General features: G+C 54.1%; 1 protein-coding gene across 3 annotated transcripts in view; it reads left to right on the top strand.

The window, feature by feature from the left end:
• Positions 1 to 16,563, top strand: part of LOC144944398 (receptor-type tyrosine-protein phosphatase gamma-like) — a 509,515-nt gene that overhangs the window by 398,192 nt on the left and 94,760 nt on the right. For all 3 annotated transcript variants that reach the window (XR_013639578.1, XM_078872535.1, XM_078872536.1), the window contains exon 10: positions 2,646 to 2,763. Coding sequence is in view for 2 of the 3 variants with exons in the window: in XM_078872535.1 (XP_078728661.1) it covers positions 2,646 to 2,763 (118 nt within the window). In the remaining variant the exon portion in view is untranslated. The remainder of the gene's footprint in view (positions 1 to 2,645; positions 2,764 to 16,563) is intronic.

A 16,563-nucleotide genomic window follows, 5' to 3' on the forward strand; every position in this document is an offset into this window, starting at 1 on the left:
CCGGGTTCATGCGGTTGAATAACGTCCTCGAGTTAACTTTGCGAGCAGAGCCGCCGCGCTACTCCAACGCCGCATAATTCGATTCGCGCCGCGTTGCTCACAGTCGCCGTGTCCGCGGCGTTCCTCCTCCTCCGTGCCGCAGTCCGTGCTTTTTGTGCGGTCATCAGAAATGAGGCCGCGGCTGTCAGACCCGTTATCGCGTGAGAATCTGGGACGGCGGTGGGGGGGCTGTTAGTGGGTGTGAGGGAACGAAGCTGGTGGCTGACACGGTGTGGGGAGGTTTCCGGATGGGGAGAGGCGGCGTTGCGGTTGGCGCGCTGCGCTATGAACCCGGCGAACCGAGTTGGATTCCTGCTCACGGCTGCCAACACCAGTGACGATAACCTCAACCGGTCCTGGGCCCCCATTAGGTCGACTCGACCTCAAATAAGTACCTGGTGTGGTGTGTAAACATCGTCACTGGGGAGCCAAAGGGGTCGGGTGTGGTGCTGGCCACCTCCCCCTCGTGTGCTGTGCCAACATTCACAGGTGCTACTCGCTAACAGCACTTGGCCCAACAGTCTGTTAAGGCTATACGGGGGATCTTTGTCTTGGGTGGTGGGGGTGCCCGGGTGGGGGGGGGGGGGTCGTAGCGGGCGATCCGAGCATCATTGGCCGTCCTGGCCCCGAGAGTTCTCTTCCAATATTTCACTCGACCCGCACATTCGTTCGAACAGCAAATTTTGTAAATTTGATTCACGGCAGCGGAAGCCGTGAGATCAGCCATTTTATTTTGTTACTCTGGGTTAGGGTTTATTTTCTCTCTCTCTCTCTTCGGCGTGTTTGCGAAGGAAATAAAAACGGAGTGGGGGAAAAAAAACTTAATTTAGTGCCTTGGAGCACTTTGCTGGCAACCCCCCCACCACCACACCCAACCAGTAGAAAGTGAATTAGGTGTAAATATTTAATATTTCTCTCAAGAGTTATTTGGTTTTTGCCTTCTGTTTGTTTTCCCACCGCCAGCAAGGGAGGTGGCCGCCTCACCCTGCGCCCCGAACCCTCGCGCGTCGCTCCACTACAGCTCTCCGTCCCGCCAGTAAACGGAGCGCAACGCGGATGACTTGAAGGGGCAGTCATTAGAGTTTTCATGTTTGATAGAACGCCCTTCACGCCAGGCTGTCCCCAGGGCACTTTGCACGCGATACAATGAAATATGGGTTGGAAAAACGTTTTATTCTAAGGGTGGCTTAAAATAGCGAAACAAAAATACGCGGGCCCAACGCGTCTCCTGAATGGGAACGAGCCTCCCGGTGCGACACCCCTCACCTGGACGCGACGCTGTGTGCCAAACCACGGCGACGAGGAAACGTTCGATGGACCCCTGACGATGACAGTGACGATCACGGTCGCTTTAAATCCCAAAAGGGACACAAACACACAACATGGACAAAGATTCCCCGTGTAGCCTTAATAGACTGTAGGAGCAAGTGCTGCTAGCGAGCACTGAATGAAGGCCGGCACGGCACACGAGGGGGTGGGTGGCCAGCACCACGCCCGACCGCCTTTGTCTCCCCAGGAGTGATGTTTACACACCGCTTCGGGTACTCATTTGAGACTGAGTTGAAGTTGGGGAGGAGGCCCAGGACCGGTTCAGATAATCGTCACTGGTGTTGGCCGTGAGCGGGAATCGAACTCGGGTCGCCGGGTTCATAGCGCAGCGCACTAACCGCTACGCCACCAATCACGCAGCACGCGTGCACTGCCAGTGCCAGCGGCACGTCATACATTCTTGGAAATAAATAAAAACGTGGGTGACATTATGCAGCACTAAACCAACACGGGCGGACCCCACGCAGGGAAGCTGTCGCGCTGTGATGGAGGGGGAGAGTGGCGGCGCTGAGTGCGCCGGGCATGCGGGGGATGTCGCCCGGCGCGGCCATGGCAGAGCGTGGCGCCTCGCGGCCTCCATCGGCCGCTCGGGGTCCTGGCCTTGCTCCACACGTCACTCCACGCGTCACTCCGTGCATCACTTCGTGTGTCGTTCCACACATCACTCCACGCGTCACTCCGTGTGTCGCTCCACGCGTCACTCCACACCACTCCACGCGTCACTCCGTGTGTCACTCCACACATCGCTCCACGCGTCACTCCACACATCACTCCACGCGTCACTCCGTGTGTCACTCCACACATCGCTCCACGCGTCACTCCACACATCACTCCACGCGTCACTCCGTGTGTCGCTCCACACATCGCTCCACGCGTCACTCCACGCGTCACTCCACACATCGCTCCACGCGTCACTCCGTGTGTTGCTCCACACATCGCTCCACGCGTCCCCGCTTCACTTTCCTGGTGTCCCCAGGGTCCGTCCTCTTGCTGCCATCCTGGGAATCTGGGATTCTTGCTGGGACGTTAAAAGTTCAGTTTTTTGTCGTTGCTTAGTCGTAAGAATTATACTCCAGTCGCGTGTGTACCGTAGTCCTCCCAACTTCCGTGAGATTGAGATATTCTTCCTCTCCACATGAAGTGTCATCCGAGCTCCATTGACGGTGGTTTTGCGGCTAGGAATGGCTCGGCCGTTCGCACTGTGGGTAGCGTGCGCGAGTGCTTACGAGACGCTGTTGCTGACTACTTCCGTGCCGGCTGTGTGGTGCGTGGCGCAGAGCCTGATGTGGCAGAACGTGTCGGCCGGCGTCACCTACCTGGTGAGGGTGCAGGCTGTGTGCCAGGGCGACCTGCTGGGCCCCTCCACTCGGGCAATCCGCTTCCACCTGGGCTCAGGTAAGAAATACAACAGCTGATGCACAGCAGCTGTCACACTACAGCTGTCATACAACAGCTGTCACACAGCAGCTGTCACACTACAGCTGTCATACAACAGCTGTCACACAGCAGCTGTCACACTACAGCTGTCACCACTACAGCTGTCACCACAACAGCTGTCACACTATAGCTGTCACACTACAGCTGTCACACTACAGCTGTCACCATTACAGCTGTCACACTACAGCTGTCACCACAACAGCTGTCACCCTACAGCTGTCACCACTACAGCTGTCACACTACAGCTGTCACACTGCAGCTGTTAGGCAGCTGTTGACAATATCTAGAACACAACAGCAGGCAGAGACTAAACTAAACGATTATTATTTTACCAGGTAAGGCCCACTGAGCTATGTAGCTCTTTTTCAGAAGCGACCTGGCCCCAACTGATAGCTCAACAAAGTGGCTTATCTCGTGCAAATTTATAGCAGCCAAATACTCTAAACGGGTGTTGATTCTAAATATGGGGGGGGGGGGGGGGAACCGGAGGACCCGTCGTTTCAACTCTGCCTCGCCCGGAAATGGATCAAACCGGCGGGACCTCTGGACTTATACCGATAAACGCGCAGTGATCGCACTGCGCGTTGTTCAGCACGATTATCCGACGTTTCGCTCTGCATGCTGGGAGCTGAAGAAGCTCCAGGGCCCGTGGAGCGGAATGTCGGAACATCGATGCTGAACAACACCGAGCGCCACAACTCGAACACACGCAATTGGCGAGCTGACACACAGCGGCAGCAACAGCAGCGGCACCCACAGAACAAGCACCATCAGCTGCACAACCACCAGCAAGCAGCACCAGCAGCAGCACAACCACCAGCAGCAGCACCAGCAGCAGCACAACCACCAGCAGCAGCATCAGCAGCAACAGTAGCACCAGCAGCAGCAGCAACAGTAGCAGTACAACCAGCAGCACCAGCAGCAACAGTACAACCAGAAGCAGAAGCACCAGCAGCAACAGTAGCAGCAGCAACAGTAGCAGCACAACCAGCAGCACCAGCAGCAACAGTACAACCAGAAGCAGAAGCACCAGCAGCAACAGCAGCAGCAGCAACAGTAGCAGCACAACCAGCAGCACCAGCAGCAACAGTACAACCAGAAGCAGAAGCACCAGCAGCAACAGTAGCAGCAGCAACAGTAGCAGCACAACCAGCAGCAGCAACAGTAGCAGCACAACCAGCAGCACTAGCAGCAACAGTAGCACCAGCAGCACCAGCAGCAGCAACAGTAGCAGCACAACCAGCAGCAACAGCAGGAACAGCAGCAGCAACAGTAGCACCAGCAGCAGCAGCAATAGTAGCAACACAACCAGCAGCACCAGCAGCAACAGTACAACCAGAAGCAGCAGCACCAGCAGCAGCAACAGTAGAAGCACAACCAGCAGCAACAGTAGCACTAGCAGCACTAGCAGCAGCAACAGTAGCAACACAACCAGCAGCAACAGCAGGAACAGCAGCAGCAACAGTAGCACCAGCAGCAGCAATAGTAGCAACACAACCAGCAGCACCAGCAGCAACAGTACAACCAGAAGCAGCAGCACCAGCAGCAACAGTAGCACCAGCAGCAGCAGCAACAGTAGAAGCACAACCAGCAGCACTAGCAGCAACAGCAGCACCAGCAATAACAGTAGCAACAGTAGCAGCACAACCAGCAGCACCAGCAGAAACAGTACAACCAGAAGCAGCAGCAGCAACAGTAGCAGTACAACCAGCAGCACCAGCAGCAGCAACAGCTCGGTGCTGCCAGCTCGACGCTACCAGAGCGTCGCTGTGAGGGTTAACGCCGCGTATTCAAGCGCTCGTCGCTACGCAGCTGGAGAGCGTTTCATGGCGATGGCTTGTGCAATGTTTGTTGGTTTTATGAATCCTCTTGGAAGTAGTGGCATCAGCCACTTCCCCAGTTGTTGTTGTTTTCATGTTATAATTGGTTATGTATTTAAGCGTTGTTTTATCGCGAGGAAGTGGCAGCGCCGATAATTGTTTTGCATTAAAAGGCTCTTTCTTCCTCTTACACTTGCTGCGTTTGTACGGATTCCTCTTTAGCTCCTTTAACTAGGCTCCAGGGACCAGTCAAGCAATATATCTCGTCCCATACAGTAGTTATCAAAATTCATTACAAAGAGAGGGAGAGTGCCTGAAGAGAGAGAGAGAGAGGAGACATGACCAAAATCACCCAAGGGACAGGGCCCCGATGTTGTCAAGTCTCAGAAACCGGGCAGACGCGAGCCCGCCGGATGGCGCCTGCACGGGGCGATCACCGTGTGTGAAGCACGTGACGCACCGCACGCTCTCTCCACGTATTGATGTATGACGTGGAGAGAGTGCGCGTAGGTTTCAGCCGGAGTGGAGTGGGGCACGCACGAGGTTCAACCCCGCACTGCCGTCCACGTCGGGGCACATTCGAAGAAATAGTCAGGCGCGTGCGAGCGTGTGACAGACTCGCCGAAGAATCGGCGAAGAAACTCCGGTGGGTGGGTGGGGGGGGCCGCGAGCGCCGGCATGCGCGCGTTCACCAAAAATCACACGGGTCGTTGAGCGAGCGGCACGGACGAGAGAGAATCGGTTAAACCCGGGAGAGAGGTGGCGCGGGGGGGCGGAAACACAGGTAGCGGGTTGTGTAAACAGGAGAGGCCTATTGCAAGCCGCCGCTAAACGGCGAGACGCGAACAGGCAGCGCCATGAGTGCTGTAATGAGCCCCGCGAGAGAGAGACACCTTCGCTGCCAGCCGCTCCCTGGCAATATTTAATTGGGAGCCGTGATGGTGGGCGCACGGCTGGGGGCCGCACGGTACCCCGCGATCGGCGTACGAGCAGCGCTCGTGTTCGTGGCGTATGTCGCTGCTTTCTCCTCCCCCGCACCCCACCGGTAGCGACAGATGAAACATTTGTGTGGATTTTCCCGCGGCTTATTTCGGATTTGAGATTCGTGTGTTTTGTTTTCAGGGGTTATTTTTGTGTGTCAGCTGGAGTCGTGTAAATCTGTGATGTTTTTTTTTCTTTTCCCGTGCCGCTGCGATGGCTTTGATCTCCGAACCGTAGGCCGAATAATTTGTCGGTGACAACGCCGGAGCCATTGTACGTCCGCCTCTGCCCACCTCTGTCGATCACAGCGAAAGCTTCGAGCGTCTCCAACCCCATCGCCGCCCGTCGCATTGCCGGGGCCCCTGTGCGTTAACTTTGGCGGCGATGGAACTTTGCGCCCACGCCAGAGTCAGTCTCCGGTGGCTCTTACGTACGGCCGGTGTCACCCGGGCCCACGGGAATCGTTGGCTCCACACGCTCCGAGTCGGCCTCGCAGGGCACAGGACGCAGCCCACGCTCGCCACTAGAGAGAATGGGCAGGTGGCAGAGCAGTCGCCTTGTAGGAGTCTCGAGCATTCGCACCCGCTCTGTGGACGGAGTGGCCACGATCTGTCCGGGAGCCCTTTGTTCTGTGCGGCCAATGCTTTTGAAGGCTGTGAAGCGGCCGTGCGATGCAGCGTTGACGACTCTGGTGATCTGTCGCTGCCTCTTGATGAGCTCGTTATGAGCGAGTGATTTCCACGTCTCACGGTGCTTCGACACGAACCATTTTTTTCCGTTTTCCTCTGATGCCACCATTTACTCATGGTCGATTTATTTATTTAACGCTTCCGCACAAGCGCCTGGAGGAGAACCTTTTGGTGAAGGGTGCCGTACAAAGCGAGGATCGATTGAGCGAACGAGCGCGTGAGGTGGTAGACAGCAAGCACTCACTCATTCATCAAGTTTTTGTATTAACGAGCCGAGGGGTCACCAGGAGTGCAACGTCTCTCTCACGCTCGCCGATAACGGTTACTCGCGTGAGATTGTACCTAACGCTTAAACCTCAGATATGTATAATGCGTGTGTGTGTTGAACTTCTTTCGCACCGCATGTAGCCAACTGTGCTAATCTCCCTGTGGTGCAGGGGTGGAGCGGCAGGGCAGCGCTTAGCGCATTGCGCTCCGAGCCCAGCATTCCCAAGTTCGATTCCTGGCCATGTCCACCGTCGGTGGGGAACGATATCTGAGCCGGTCTCCTTGATTCTCCAGTCATTAACCCGCACTGAACCAGCGGGAGTGAAGTACGGTCAAACAGCCTCCACGACCAGAAAGCCGTAAGGGAGACCTTCATCCGGGAGTGGATTGCATGACACGGGGAAAGAGCGCAGTAGCTCACGGACTGGGGTGGGTGGGCACGGCCCCTCAAACGAGCCACGCCCAGCCCACGCCGTGCCACATTCACACCGCCGCAGGCCGACGGATGCAGGGCTGCGAGCTCCCTTTCCAGAGCCCTGAACCCAGATCCTAATCCCACATCCCAGGTCCCAGATCACCAATCTCCGATCCCAGATCCCATACCCCTGATCACAAATGCCCAATCTTTGTTTCCAAAATCCCAGATCACTGATTCCACATCCCAGATTCCAGATCCCCAATCCCAGGTCCCAGATCACCAATTTCCGATCCTATATCCCCAGATCCCTCATCTTAAAAATCCCATATCACTGCTCCCATATCACTGATATCAGATCCCAGATACTCGATCCGCAATCTCTGGTCCCACATAACCAATCTCTGATCCCATACCCCTGATCCCAATTCCCCATTCCCTGATCTCAGATCCCCAGATCCCACTCTAGCTCCAAGAGATTCCTCTCACACCCAAATTCCGAGCCCATGAAATTCTGCCCGCGAATGTGGACGCTTCTCAAGGTGGAAACTATAAACTTTTTTTCTTTATCAGGAAAAGCGCACTGACCTATACAGCTCTTTTTCAGAAGCGACCTGACCACAAATGATAGCTCAACAAAGTGGCTTATCACGTGGAAATTAATACCAGCCAAATACTCTAAATGCATGTTTATAAATCTGAACGAAAAACCAGAGGACCCGGAGAAGAATCCACATGACCACGGGGAGAGAGACCATGCAAATTCCAAATATACAGCAGGTGTCATTGTCGGTATCGAACTCATGTCTTCCTGTATACCAGGCGAGGCAGTTAACATCTCGCCACCGTGGCGACTCAACTGAAGAGAGGCAGGTGGCAGTGTAGTGTTTACACTCGCACCTCTCAGCAAGCAGGGCCTGGGCGCGATTCCCGACTGGGGTGCCTTTGTGGAGTATCTATGGTCTCCCCCTGTTTTGCAATGGGTTTCTTCGGGGTCCTGTAGTTTCTCCCATCGCAAAAAAACATGCATTATAATTGGCATTGGCCAAACATCCCAAAGTAGCAAGACCCTCGTAAAAAAGGCTTCAATCAACGTGGATTTCCTGGATAAATATATATGAGTATGATGAATTGTAATATTATCCACAGTGACTTACAGAGATTGCAGGCCTCCCATGTGGGCTGCCAATGGCATATACTTGGTATGAAGTGGTGTGAGTTCATAGTTCTCCATTGACATCATAGATCCCAAGGGGTGCGCCATTGATATCAGATGAGGCAGACTAAACTCAACTAGAGGAGACAATCTAAGCGCATGTTTCTTATTGTGGAGGGAAAAACCGGAGGGACCAGGAGAAAAATTCACGCGACCACAGGGAGAACACGCAAAATCCTAATATATACAGGCGGCAGGGTCGGTATCGAACCCACGACCTCCTGTAGACCTGGTGGGGTAGTTAACATCTCCTAGCCACCGTAGCGGCCAGACATCTCTACCAATCAACCTGGCGGAGACCTCGCGGTCGAACCCCTCACCGATCCTGGAGGCGTCAACATCGGCCGTGACTCTGCGCCTGCTACTGTAGGGGGGAGACTTTCAGACGAGGGAACACACAGCAGCGCATCTTGAGGAGCCGTCCAAGCGAGCTTCGTGAAAATTGATGAATTCCACCGACACCCAGGAGATTCCTGCTTCTCCCAAATTGACGTCCCAAGGGGGGTTTCTCAGCCCGGGAGTTCCACCGCTCTCCTCCGAATTCCCAGCGCCCACGGCGTAATTAATGAGCGAGCTTGCCTCCACGAATCTACCCGTCCGCCCCGTCTCGGCCCAGTCCAAACAGATTCGCCACCAATAACGCACAACGCCTTTCACAGACCGCCCCCCTCATCCCCAAGAGACACCACCACCACAACGAATGGGCCATGGGGGTGAGCGGTGGGTTGGGGAGGGAGTGGCGAGGGCTGCTGTGCTGGAAGCCACTGGAGTTGTCAGTGGATACTGCGGTCAGTGTCAGCGTGGCCATGGAGATGGCGAGGTGTGGTGGGTGAGGTGTGGTTTTCCAGACTTAGGTGCAGTGCTTATATTATGGTAGTTTCCGTGTGCCACCTGCGGTGTGGTGAGGCATGGTCCCGGTCATACTGCATTCATTGTGATGCGGCGGTCGCAGTTTGACAACTCATTGTGGCACAGCCATAGCGTGGAAAATATGGCATGACTCTCCCGGTGTGGTGCGCGTGCGGTGTTGTGCTAAGTGCCGTGTGCGGTGATACTCGTGGGGCAGGTGAGGTACAGGTATTACACAATGCGGTGCGGTACACGCGGTGTCCGCTGTGTGATGCCGGGCACTCGCCGCGCCAGCCCAGCCGCGCCAACTCCACTTGGCACATCTCCGTGTTTCCATCGCGGGCCCCCCACGCAGGTCACGGCGCGTTCGACTGCGCCGAGCCGTCTCCACGACAGGACGATTACAATCCCGCGCAGATTACGGGCGGCCTCGGGCCCTGCGCCAGAAGGCTTTACCGCCACCCCCACCCCTCTTAAGCCAAGTACATCTGCTGTTGATTTTTCAAAGCCCCCCGCGCTAACGCAGCTCTCAGGCCTGTTTTGTGAATAGACGCCAAATGAAAACGCGATGAATAAACGCGACAAACCGCGGCACGGTGCCCGCGCGCATGCGCTGGGGCCCATAGCGGCGCGAGCGGCGCTCCCTTCCCTCGGGCGCCGCGTTCCCTCCGCCCGCCGGCCATCTGCTGCGGCTCCCCGTGGTCCCGGGAATGTCGCTCGGCGGCGGGGAGAGTGCTGGTGGCGCAGTTTTGGACGAGCGCTGCTCTCGTACGGCGAGGGCAGGCGAGTTGGGAAGAAGTACCCCCAGACCCTCTTTTATGTCTGGCCTAGAAGTCACTTGGAGGAGGAGATCTCGGGCCTAGCTCTGTGACAGAAGCCTCTCTATCCCCCCCCCCCCGCCTCCCCGACACGTTAATTTTCTCCATAATGTTAAGGTTTTACATTTTGATGCCTTTAAATGTTCACTTAAGCCATCAATCCGCTGCACTCGAGAAACGCGTTTTGAAAATAGTTGTGTGGATGCAATCCGGATTCGAACCCAGGTTCTCAGCGGTGCCAAGCTCAGTGCTCGGGGCCACCTCCTCCTCTGCCTGTGGCTCTCCTTAACACGCCCAGCGCCCCCATCGAGTTGGCCCCGGCCGGGCCGCGTCGGGTAGAATGCCGCACTCGAGTCTTGTGTGTGCCGTTGCTCGAGATCGAATGCAAAGGCGCGGCCCTGCAAGTGCTATGTTTATGCCGGCTGGAGGGCCTCCACTCGAGGGATCCCGTCTCTGTCAAGGGTACTTGGCCTCCTCTTTCACGCTGGCCAGATGGCTTGGAAGAGGTGGGAATACCCACACTTTACCCCACCACACGTGAGCTGCCGATTGACTAATCGTGCTGTGTTCCCATGGATACAGCTGGGTGAGCAGACGCAGTATGGTTGTGGAGATTTTCAGAAACTTCCACCATCGTTTTTACTCCACGAGCTTAAATACCTTCACCGTATTATTTGCATTAACATACGCTCATCATCATAGCCTCAATCCTGCGATCATTGCATTGCTGGCCAGTGCGAGATGGCGAAGGGGCATGAGGCCCAAGACTTGGTAGAGGACCCCCCTGTCCATCACGGCCCAGCGGAAGCACGTTCGCCGCTCAATTCAAGGGTTCGTGGTTCGAATCTGGGCGGGCCGCCCTGGTTACTCCCGCGGATGTTTTAACCGTGGATTACTACTACGCTGCCACCGTCTGCTTCACAGGGGACGTTAAAGAGCCCGTGACGTTCGAAAAGAGTGGGCCGTTCTGTGCGCCTGCGTCACCGTCTACGTTTGGCAAAAAAAGTTTTTTTTATTACACCGCAATTAGAATTGTTTTAATTATTAATTATTATTAAAACGATAAAAAATACCGTACATTGCAGCAGTAACTGATAAACTCACCAGATGTTTGGAAAAACAAAACATCTCAGTCAGATTTGGCATGGTACATAAAATACAGAATTTAATATCTGGTACAAAAGATATTTTACCAAAGCTATCAATAGAAGGTGTGTACAGGATTAACTGCACGTGTGGTAAATGTTATGTTGGGCAAACAGGACGAATGATCAGCACGAGACTAAAAGAACATCAGAGAAATATGAAATTCTCCCAAATACAACTGTCAGCAGTAGCAGAACACGCGTGCCAACAAGGACACTAAATACATTTTTATAATGTTGAAGTGCTATGCAAAACTAGCTACTACTGGCCAAGACTAATTAGAGAATCAATCGAAATTGAAAGAAATAAAAAATAATTTTAATCGTTCGGATAGCTATCGCCTTAGTGCTGCGTGGGAGCGAATCATCAAATAAGACATTATCAATTGGGATTACCGTTGGTACGACTATTTTAATACACACAATAGACAGGAAGGACAAGATCAAAGGGTTCACATAATGCACATGCATAATGTACGTTGACTCAGTAATCCCCCCCCCAACATGGTGCAAGAGCGCAGAAGCGTGGTCACCACATCTACGCCTCTATATAAGGAACGAAACCGTTAGACTTCTGCACAAATCTGGCTGTCACCTGATGAAGCTAGTTGTAATTACTGGTGAAACGTCGTACTCAGATTATAAATGTGGTGGCTTGGCTCTCCAATACTAGTGTGCTGTACTAGTGACGAATTTGCACATTCTGTTTAAGTGACAACCCTTACTAGTTGGCTGTGTCAGGTGGTGGTGGGTTTTAAAGACACTTTTATATATTTACGCAATCTAACCCAAACAAACTTCTATTATGGGCAATTATAATCGTTGGCAGTCGTGACGTAACACCCTACTTGCTCATAACCTGGCAGGACCCTCCTGGAAGTGAGGGTCTCGAGCCCGAGCGAGGCTTTCCTGGGTAGACAAGCAACATAAGAATGATGATGATCGTGAACCTGTCCACACTGGCTGCACGACTCTGCAGTCAGACACAGGGTGGCTTCTCATCAGCCCTGGTCGAGACGTCTGCAGCATCTGACCAGGCCCGAGGCGACGAAAAGCGCAACAACGGCACTCAGCCCCTTTCTCAAAATTATTCATGCTGCTGGCACGGGGCGGCTCGTGATGTCTCATTATTCATGCCCTGAGAGGTGCGGAGGTAAGCCACGGCATTATTCAAGTTTTGGGTCCGTGGGTGGGGGCCTTCCCAGTTTTCACTCCGTGTTTGGGGGGGGGGGGGGGAAAGTGAGGGGTGATCGGCCGGCCGGCAGCTGTGAAGTTCTTTAATGAGTAATGTTTAATAAAAGTACGAAAGAATCATTCAAACGAAATGAAAATGTTTGCAAAAGTGCTGAGCTGCGTGTGAGAGTTTGGGAGTGAGGCAATAGCAGTGTGGATATATTCTGATTTCCACGTGTGTCTCCAAGTGACACCGTGGGCCACTGAGCAACAGCATGGGCCAATAAACAACGTCATTGACTCTATTGACAGTTAGACCACGTCGTGAGCACTATAGGCCTGGGACAATTATCAACATCGCGGGCAATTTAATGACATCACAGGCCACTGAGTGACATCATTGGCCACTTAGCAATACCACAGGTCAAGTTCGAGACATCATGCACCAGTTGGCAAGGTGAGTAACTTATCGGCAATGGACCAATTGGCGACATCACGGGCCATGCATCGGCATCACGGGCCACCGATGCTACATTTTCCATGAGCAGAAACCAGACCAGACCTGGCTCGCTCGGCCAACAGGGCCACGGTGCTCGTGGGCGGATGGACAGCTGGCGTCGTACGCACGAGACGGCAGCGATGGCTCGCGGTCAAGCGGGGTTCTCAAGTGGGGTTTTCGAGTGGGGTTCTCAAGCGGGGTTCTCGAGCGGAGGTCTCGAGTGGGGTTCGTGAGCGGGGTTCTCAAGCGGGGTTCTCGAGCGGGGTTCGTGAGCGGGGTTCTCGAGCGGGGTTCTCGAGCGGGGTTCGTGAGCGGGGTTCTCAAGCGGGGTTCTCGAGCGGGGTTCGTGAGCGGGGTTCTCAAGTGGGGTTCTCGAGCGGGGTTCTCAAGCGGGGTTCTCGAGTGGGGTTCTCGAGCGGGGTTCTCAAGCGGGGTTCTCGAGTAGGGTTCTCGAGTGGGGTTCTCCAGTGGGGTTCTCGAGTGGGGTTCGTGAGCCGGGTTGTCACGAACGGGGTTCTCCAGCGGGGTTCTCGAGCGGGGTTCTCAAGCAGGGTTCTCGAGCGGGGTTCGTGAGCGGGGTTCTCAAGTGGGGTTCTCGAGCGGGGTTCTCAAGCGGGGTTCTCGAGCGGGGTTCGTGAGCGGGGTTCTCAAGTGGGGTTCTCGAGTGGGGTTCTCGAGCGGGGTTCTCAAGCGGGGTTCTCGAGTAGGGTTCTCGAGTGGGTTCTCAAGCGGGGTTCTCGAGTGGGGTTCTCGAGCGGGGTTCTCCAGTGGGGTTCTCGAGTGGGGTTCGTGAGCCGGGTTGTCACGAACGGGGTATTCCAGTGGGGTTCTCGAGTGGGGTTCGTGAGCCGGGTTGTCACGAACGGGGTATTCCAGTGGGGTTCTCGAGTGGGGTTCGTGAGCCGGGTTGTCACGAACGGGGTTCTCCAGGGGGGTTCGTGAGCCGGGTTGTCACGAACGGGGTTCTCCAGGGGGGTTCGTGAGCCGGGTTGTCACGAACGGGGTATTCCAGTGGGGTTCGTGAGCCGGGTTGTCACGAACGGGGTTCTCCAGGGGGGTTCGTGAGCCGGGTTGTCGCGAACGGGGTTCTCCAGTGGGGTTCTCGAGTGGGGTTCGTGAGCCGGGTTGTCGCGAACGGGGTTCTCCAGTGGGGTTCTCGAGTGGGGTTCGTGAGCTGGGTTGTCACGAACGGGGTTCTCAAGCGGGGTTCTCGAGCGGAGTCTCGAGCGGGGTTCTCGAGCGGAGTTCGTGACTTTAGCAGGGCCCCGGTTGCTAAGCGGCGGCGAGACCGTCGTCGAGGAGACGAAGGTCGCAGAAACCTCACCGGGGTGCATCTGGCGGGCCCGGCCGCGTTCCGACGGAGACTCCCGTGAGCATCGGCTGTCACGCGCTTGTCGGCTTAGACATTTTTTACATTTTTTTCCCTCGTTATATTTTTTTGTGTTGTGGCGCAGTTTTATTTATTTCCGACAGAGTGGCATCACAAGCCGCTCCGCGCAAAGGGCGGCGGGCGTGCGGTGCCCTCGGGAAAACGGGGGCGTCTGGCCGATCTCGACCGCTAAACTATTATTTGTTCCCTGTAAAAGGGCCGCCGGGGACGGTCGTGGTTTTTTACAAAAATAAACAATGCATAAATAGAGCGCGCCGCCCGACGATTCATTGGCAGCGGTGCGCACGGACGCACGTGCACACGCACGGAGCGGCGCAATGAGGCGGTGCCAAGCGATCGCATAGTCGCCGCTCGTTGCGGAGATTCAAATACCGCAGGCTGCCCTGGTTATTCTTGCAGTTAATAATAATAATAACCTCTATTTTCATCAAGTGGGTTTCACATTGATGTATCTCAAAATTAGGGTCGGCGCAGAAAAGTTCACGTCCGTTCACAATCGTGGGGAGGGCAGGCGGGGGGGCTCAGATGTGCGGAGTGAGGAGCAGCCACGATGAACGTGGGGAGAGGAGGAAACAGAATCGGAGGGGTGAGACGGAGGAGGAAGCTCCGCCCATGATATTAATCCTCTCAGCTCATCATGGCCAGGGCGCCGGGCCAGAGATCAAGTTAGACGGGAGGTGGGAGCGCTTTTTGTATGACAGCGCAAGCTGTTATGTATTTGTATTATGTATTTGTATTATGTTATGTATTTGTATTATGTTACATTCTTACCCGCCCCTACTGGACATCTGTGAAAAAGAGCTTTATAGCTCTTCGGATTCCTCCAGTATAAATACATATCTTGATTGATTCTGATTCTGTAAATTCAACTCCTCTTTCTTGACCGTAATACCACAACCCACTCCCGACGCTGCTCAACACACCTCTCGGTGTCGTCCACCGTGGTTATACAGCCCAGCTGGCTTCGATTTTCAGCGGCAACCGCGTCAGAAGCAGCGGAGTAGTGTCTCATCGCTGCGATGTCTCCTTCATATTTGCCGATTGGGGATTGCGTCGTTGTACGATCTGTTCTGGATGACTACGGTCGCATACCGGAGAGTTTGTAATTTTCTATTTGTGCATCAGGTGTCACGCATCTACTGCCATGGTTTGTGCAGTGGATGCGGTTTAGGGTGGACCATGAGCCTTGGGTCGTTCACAACAAGATGTTTGCTCACGAGTTCTTTTGAACTCAATTCAGCTTTCCAAGCTCCATCGGCGTTCAACTTGCATTGTTAAAGGTTAAGCGCACTGATCCAAAAGGACTTCAAGCGTTATTAAAGTACTCTTGTGTTTTTGTCGGTAAAGTCACGTAGGTAAAAAAAATAAAAATAAATGAAAAATATCTAAATTCATTTATGATTATTTTATCATAATTTTATTACCTACGTGACTTTACCGAAAAATCCTAAGAGTATAAATCCTTGCAGTCACAAAAGCTTCAAATCTAGAATACATTATTAAAGTCCCGATTAATTTGAAGGCGACTGTTTCCCTCGATTTGCAGGACTTCCCGGAGAGTTGCAACGTTGCGGCGGATGGGTCGGGGGAGAGATTTGTGACGGCACAGGCAGCCAAGGTGTTGGGCGTCGACTTGAGGGTTCCAGTACCTCACCGGTGACATGCAGGGTGAACGCCGTGGCTTGCCGTACGGGGACGTAATTGCGTTGCGGCGGAGTGGCGCTTTAACCGTTGTGATGCACCGAGTGAGATTGTCGCGAGCTGCAACCGGGGCGCCGATTGTTCTCGTGTCAGCTCGCTCGCCAGCCAGGGCTGAAGACCAATCCTCGCAAGGGAAACCTATCGATTAGATACGCGGCAGCGTTTCGCATGAAACTGCATCGGACGTCCCCAGGACGAGACGCAGGACGTCAGAATAGCCGTGTCACCTGACCTTTATTCCTTAAACAGGTGTCAGGTCGACGTAGCCCTTAAGGGTTTGGGACACATTCCTGCAGACGTGGCAAGATTGGAAATCGCTGCAATCCTCAAAAATGCTAAGACACCCATTAGCAATATCAGCAAGGATGAGCACTTTGAGCTTTCTCAACTAAAAAAGAGAGATGACATAGTCATCCTCTCAGCCGACAAGGGCAATGCCACTGTCATCATGGACAAAACCATAAACAATAACACAATTCAGGACTTACTAAATGATGGCAGCTATACCAAAATCAATAGAGATCCGACCAGCCGCCTGGTTACGAAAACCAACAATATCACTGATTCGACATCTTTAATTGAACCAACCATGCGGCTTTCCTTCAAACCCTAGACCGCCCAGATTTTATGGCTTACCAAAAATCCATGAAGAAGGTACACCACTCTGTCCTATCGTCTCCACCATTGACTCACCCACCTACAAACTGGCCCGATTTCTGTCTGGGCCCTTACAACCAATCACTGGTAAGACCTCCTCAGCTGTACTTAACTCAGCTCACTTGGTATCGCCAATTA

This window comes from Lampetra fluviatilis, chromosome 34 (assembly GCF_964198595.1).
Source record: "Lampetra fluviatilis chromosome 34, kcLamFluv1.1, whole genome shotgun sequence".
Classification (NCBI taxonomy): domain Eukaryota; kingdom Metazoa; phylum Chordata; class Hyperoartia; order Petromyzontiformes; family Petromyzontidae; genus Lampetra; species Lampetra fluviatilis.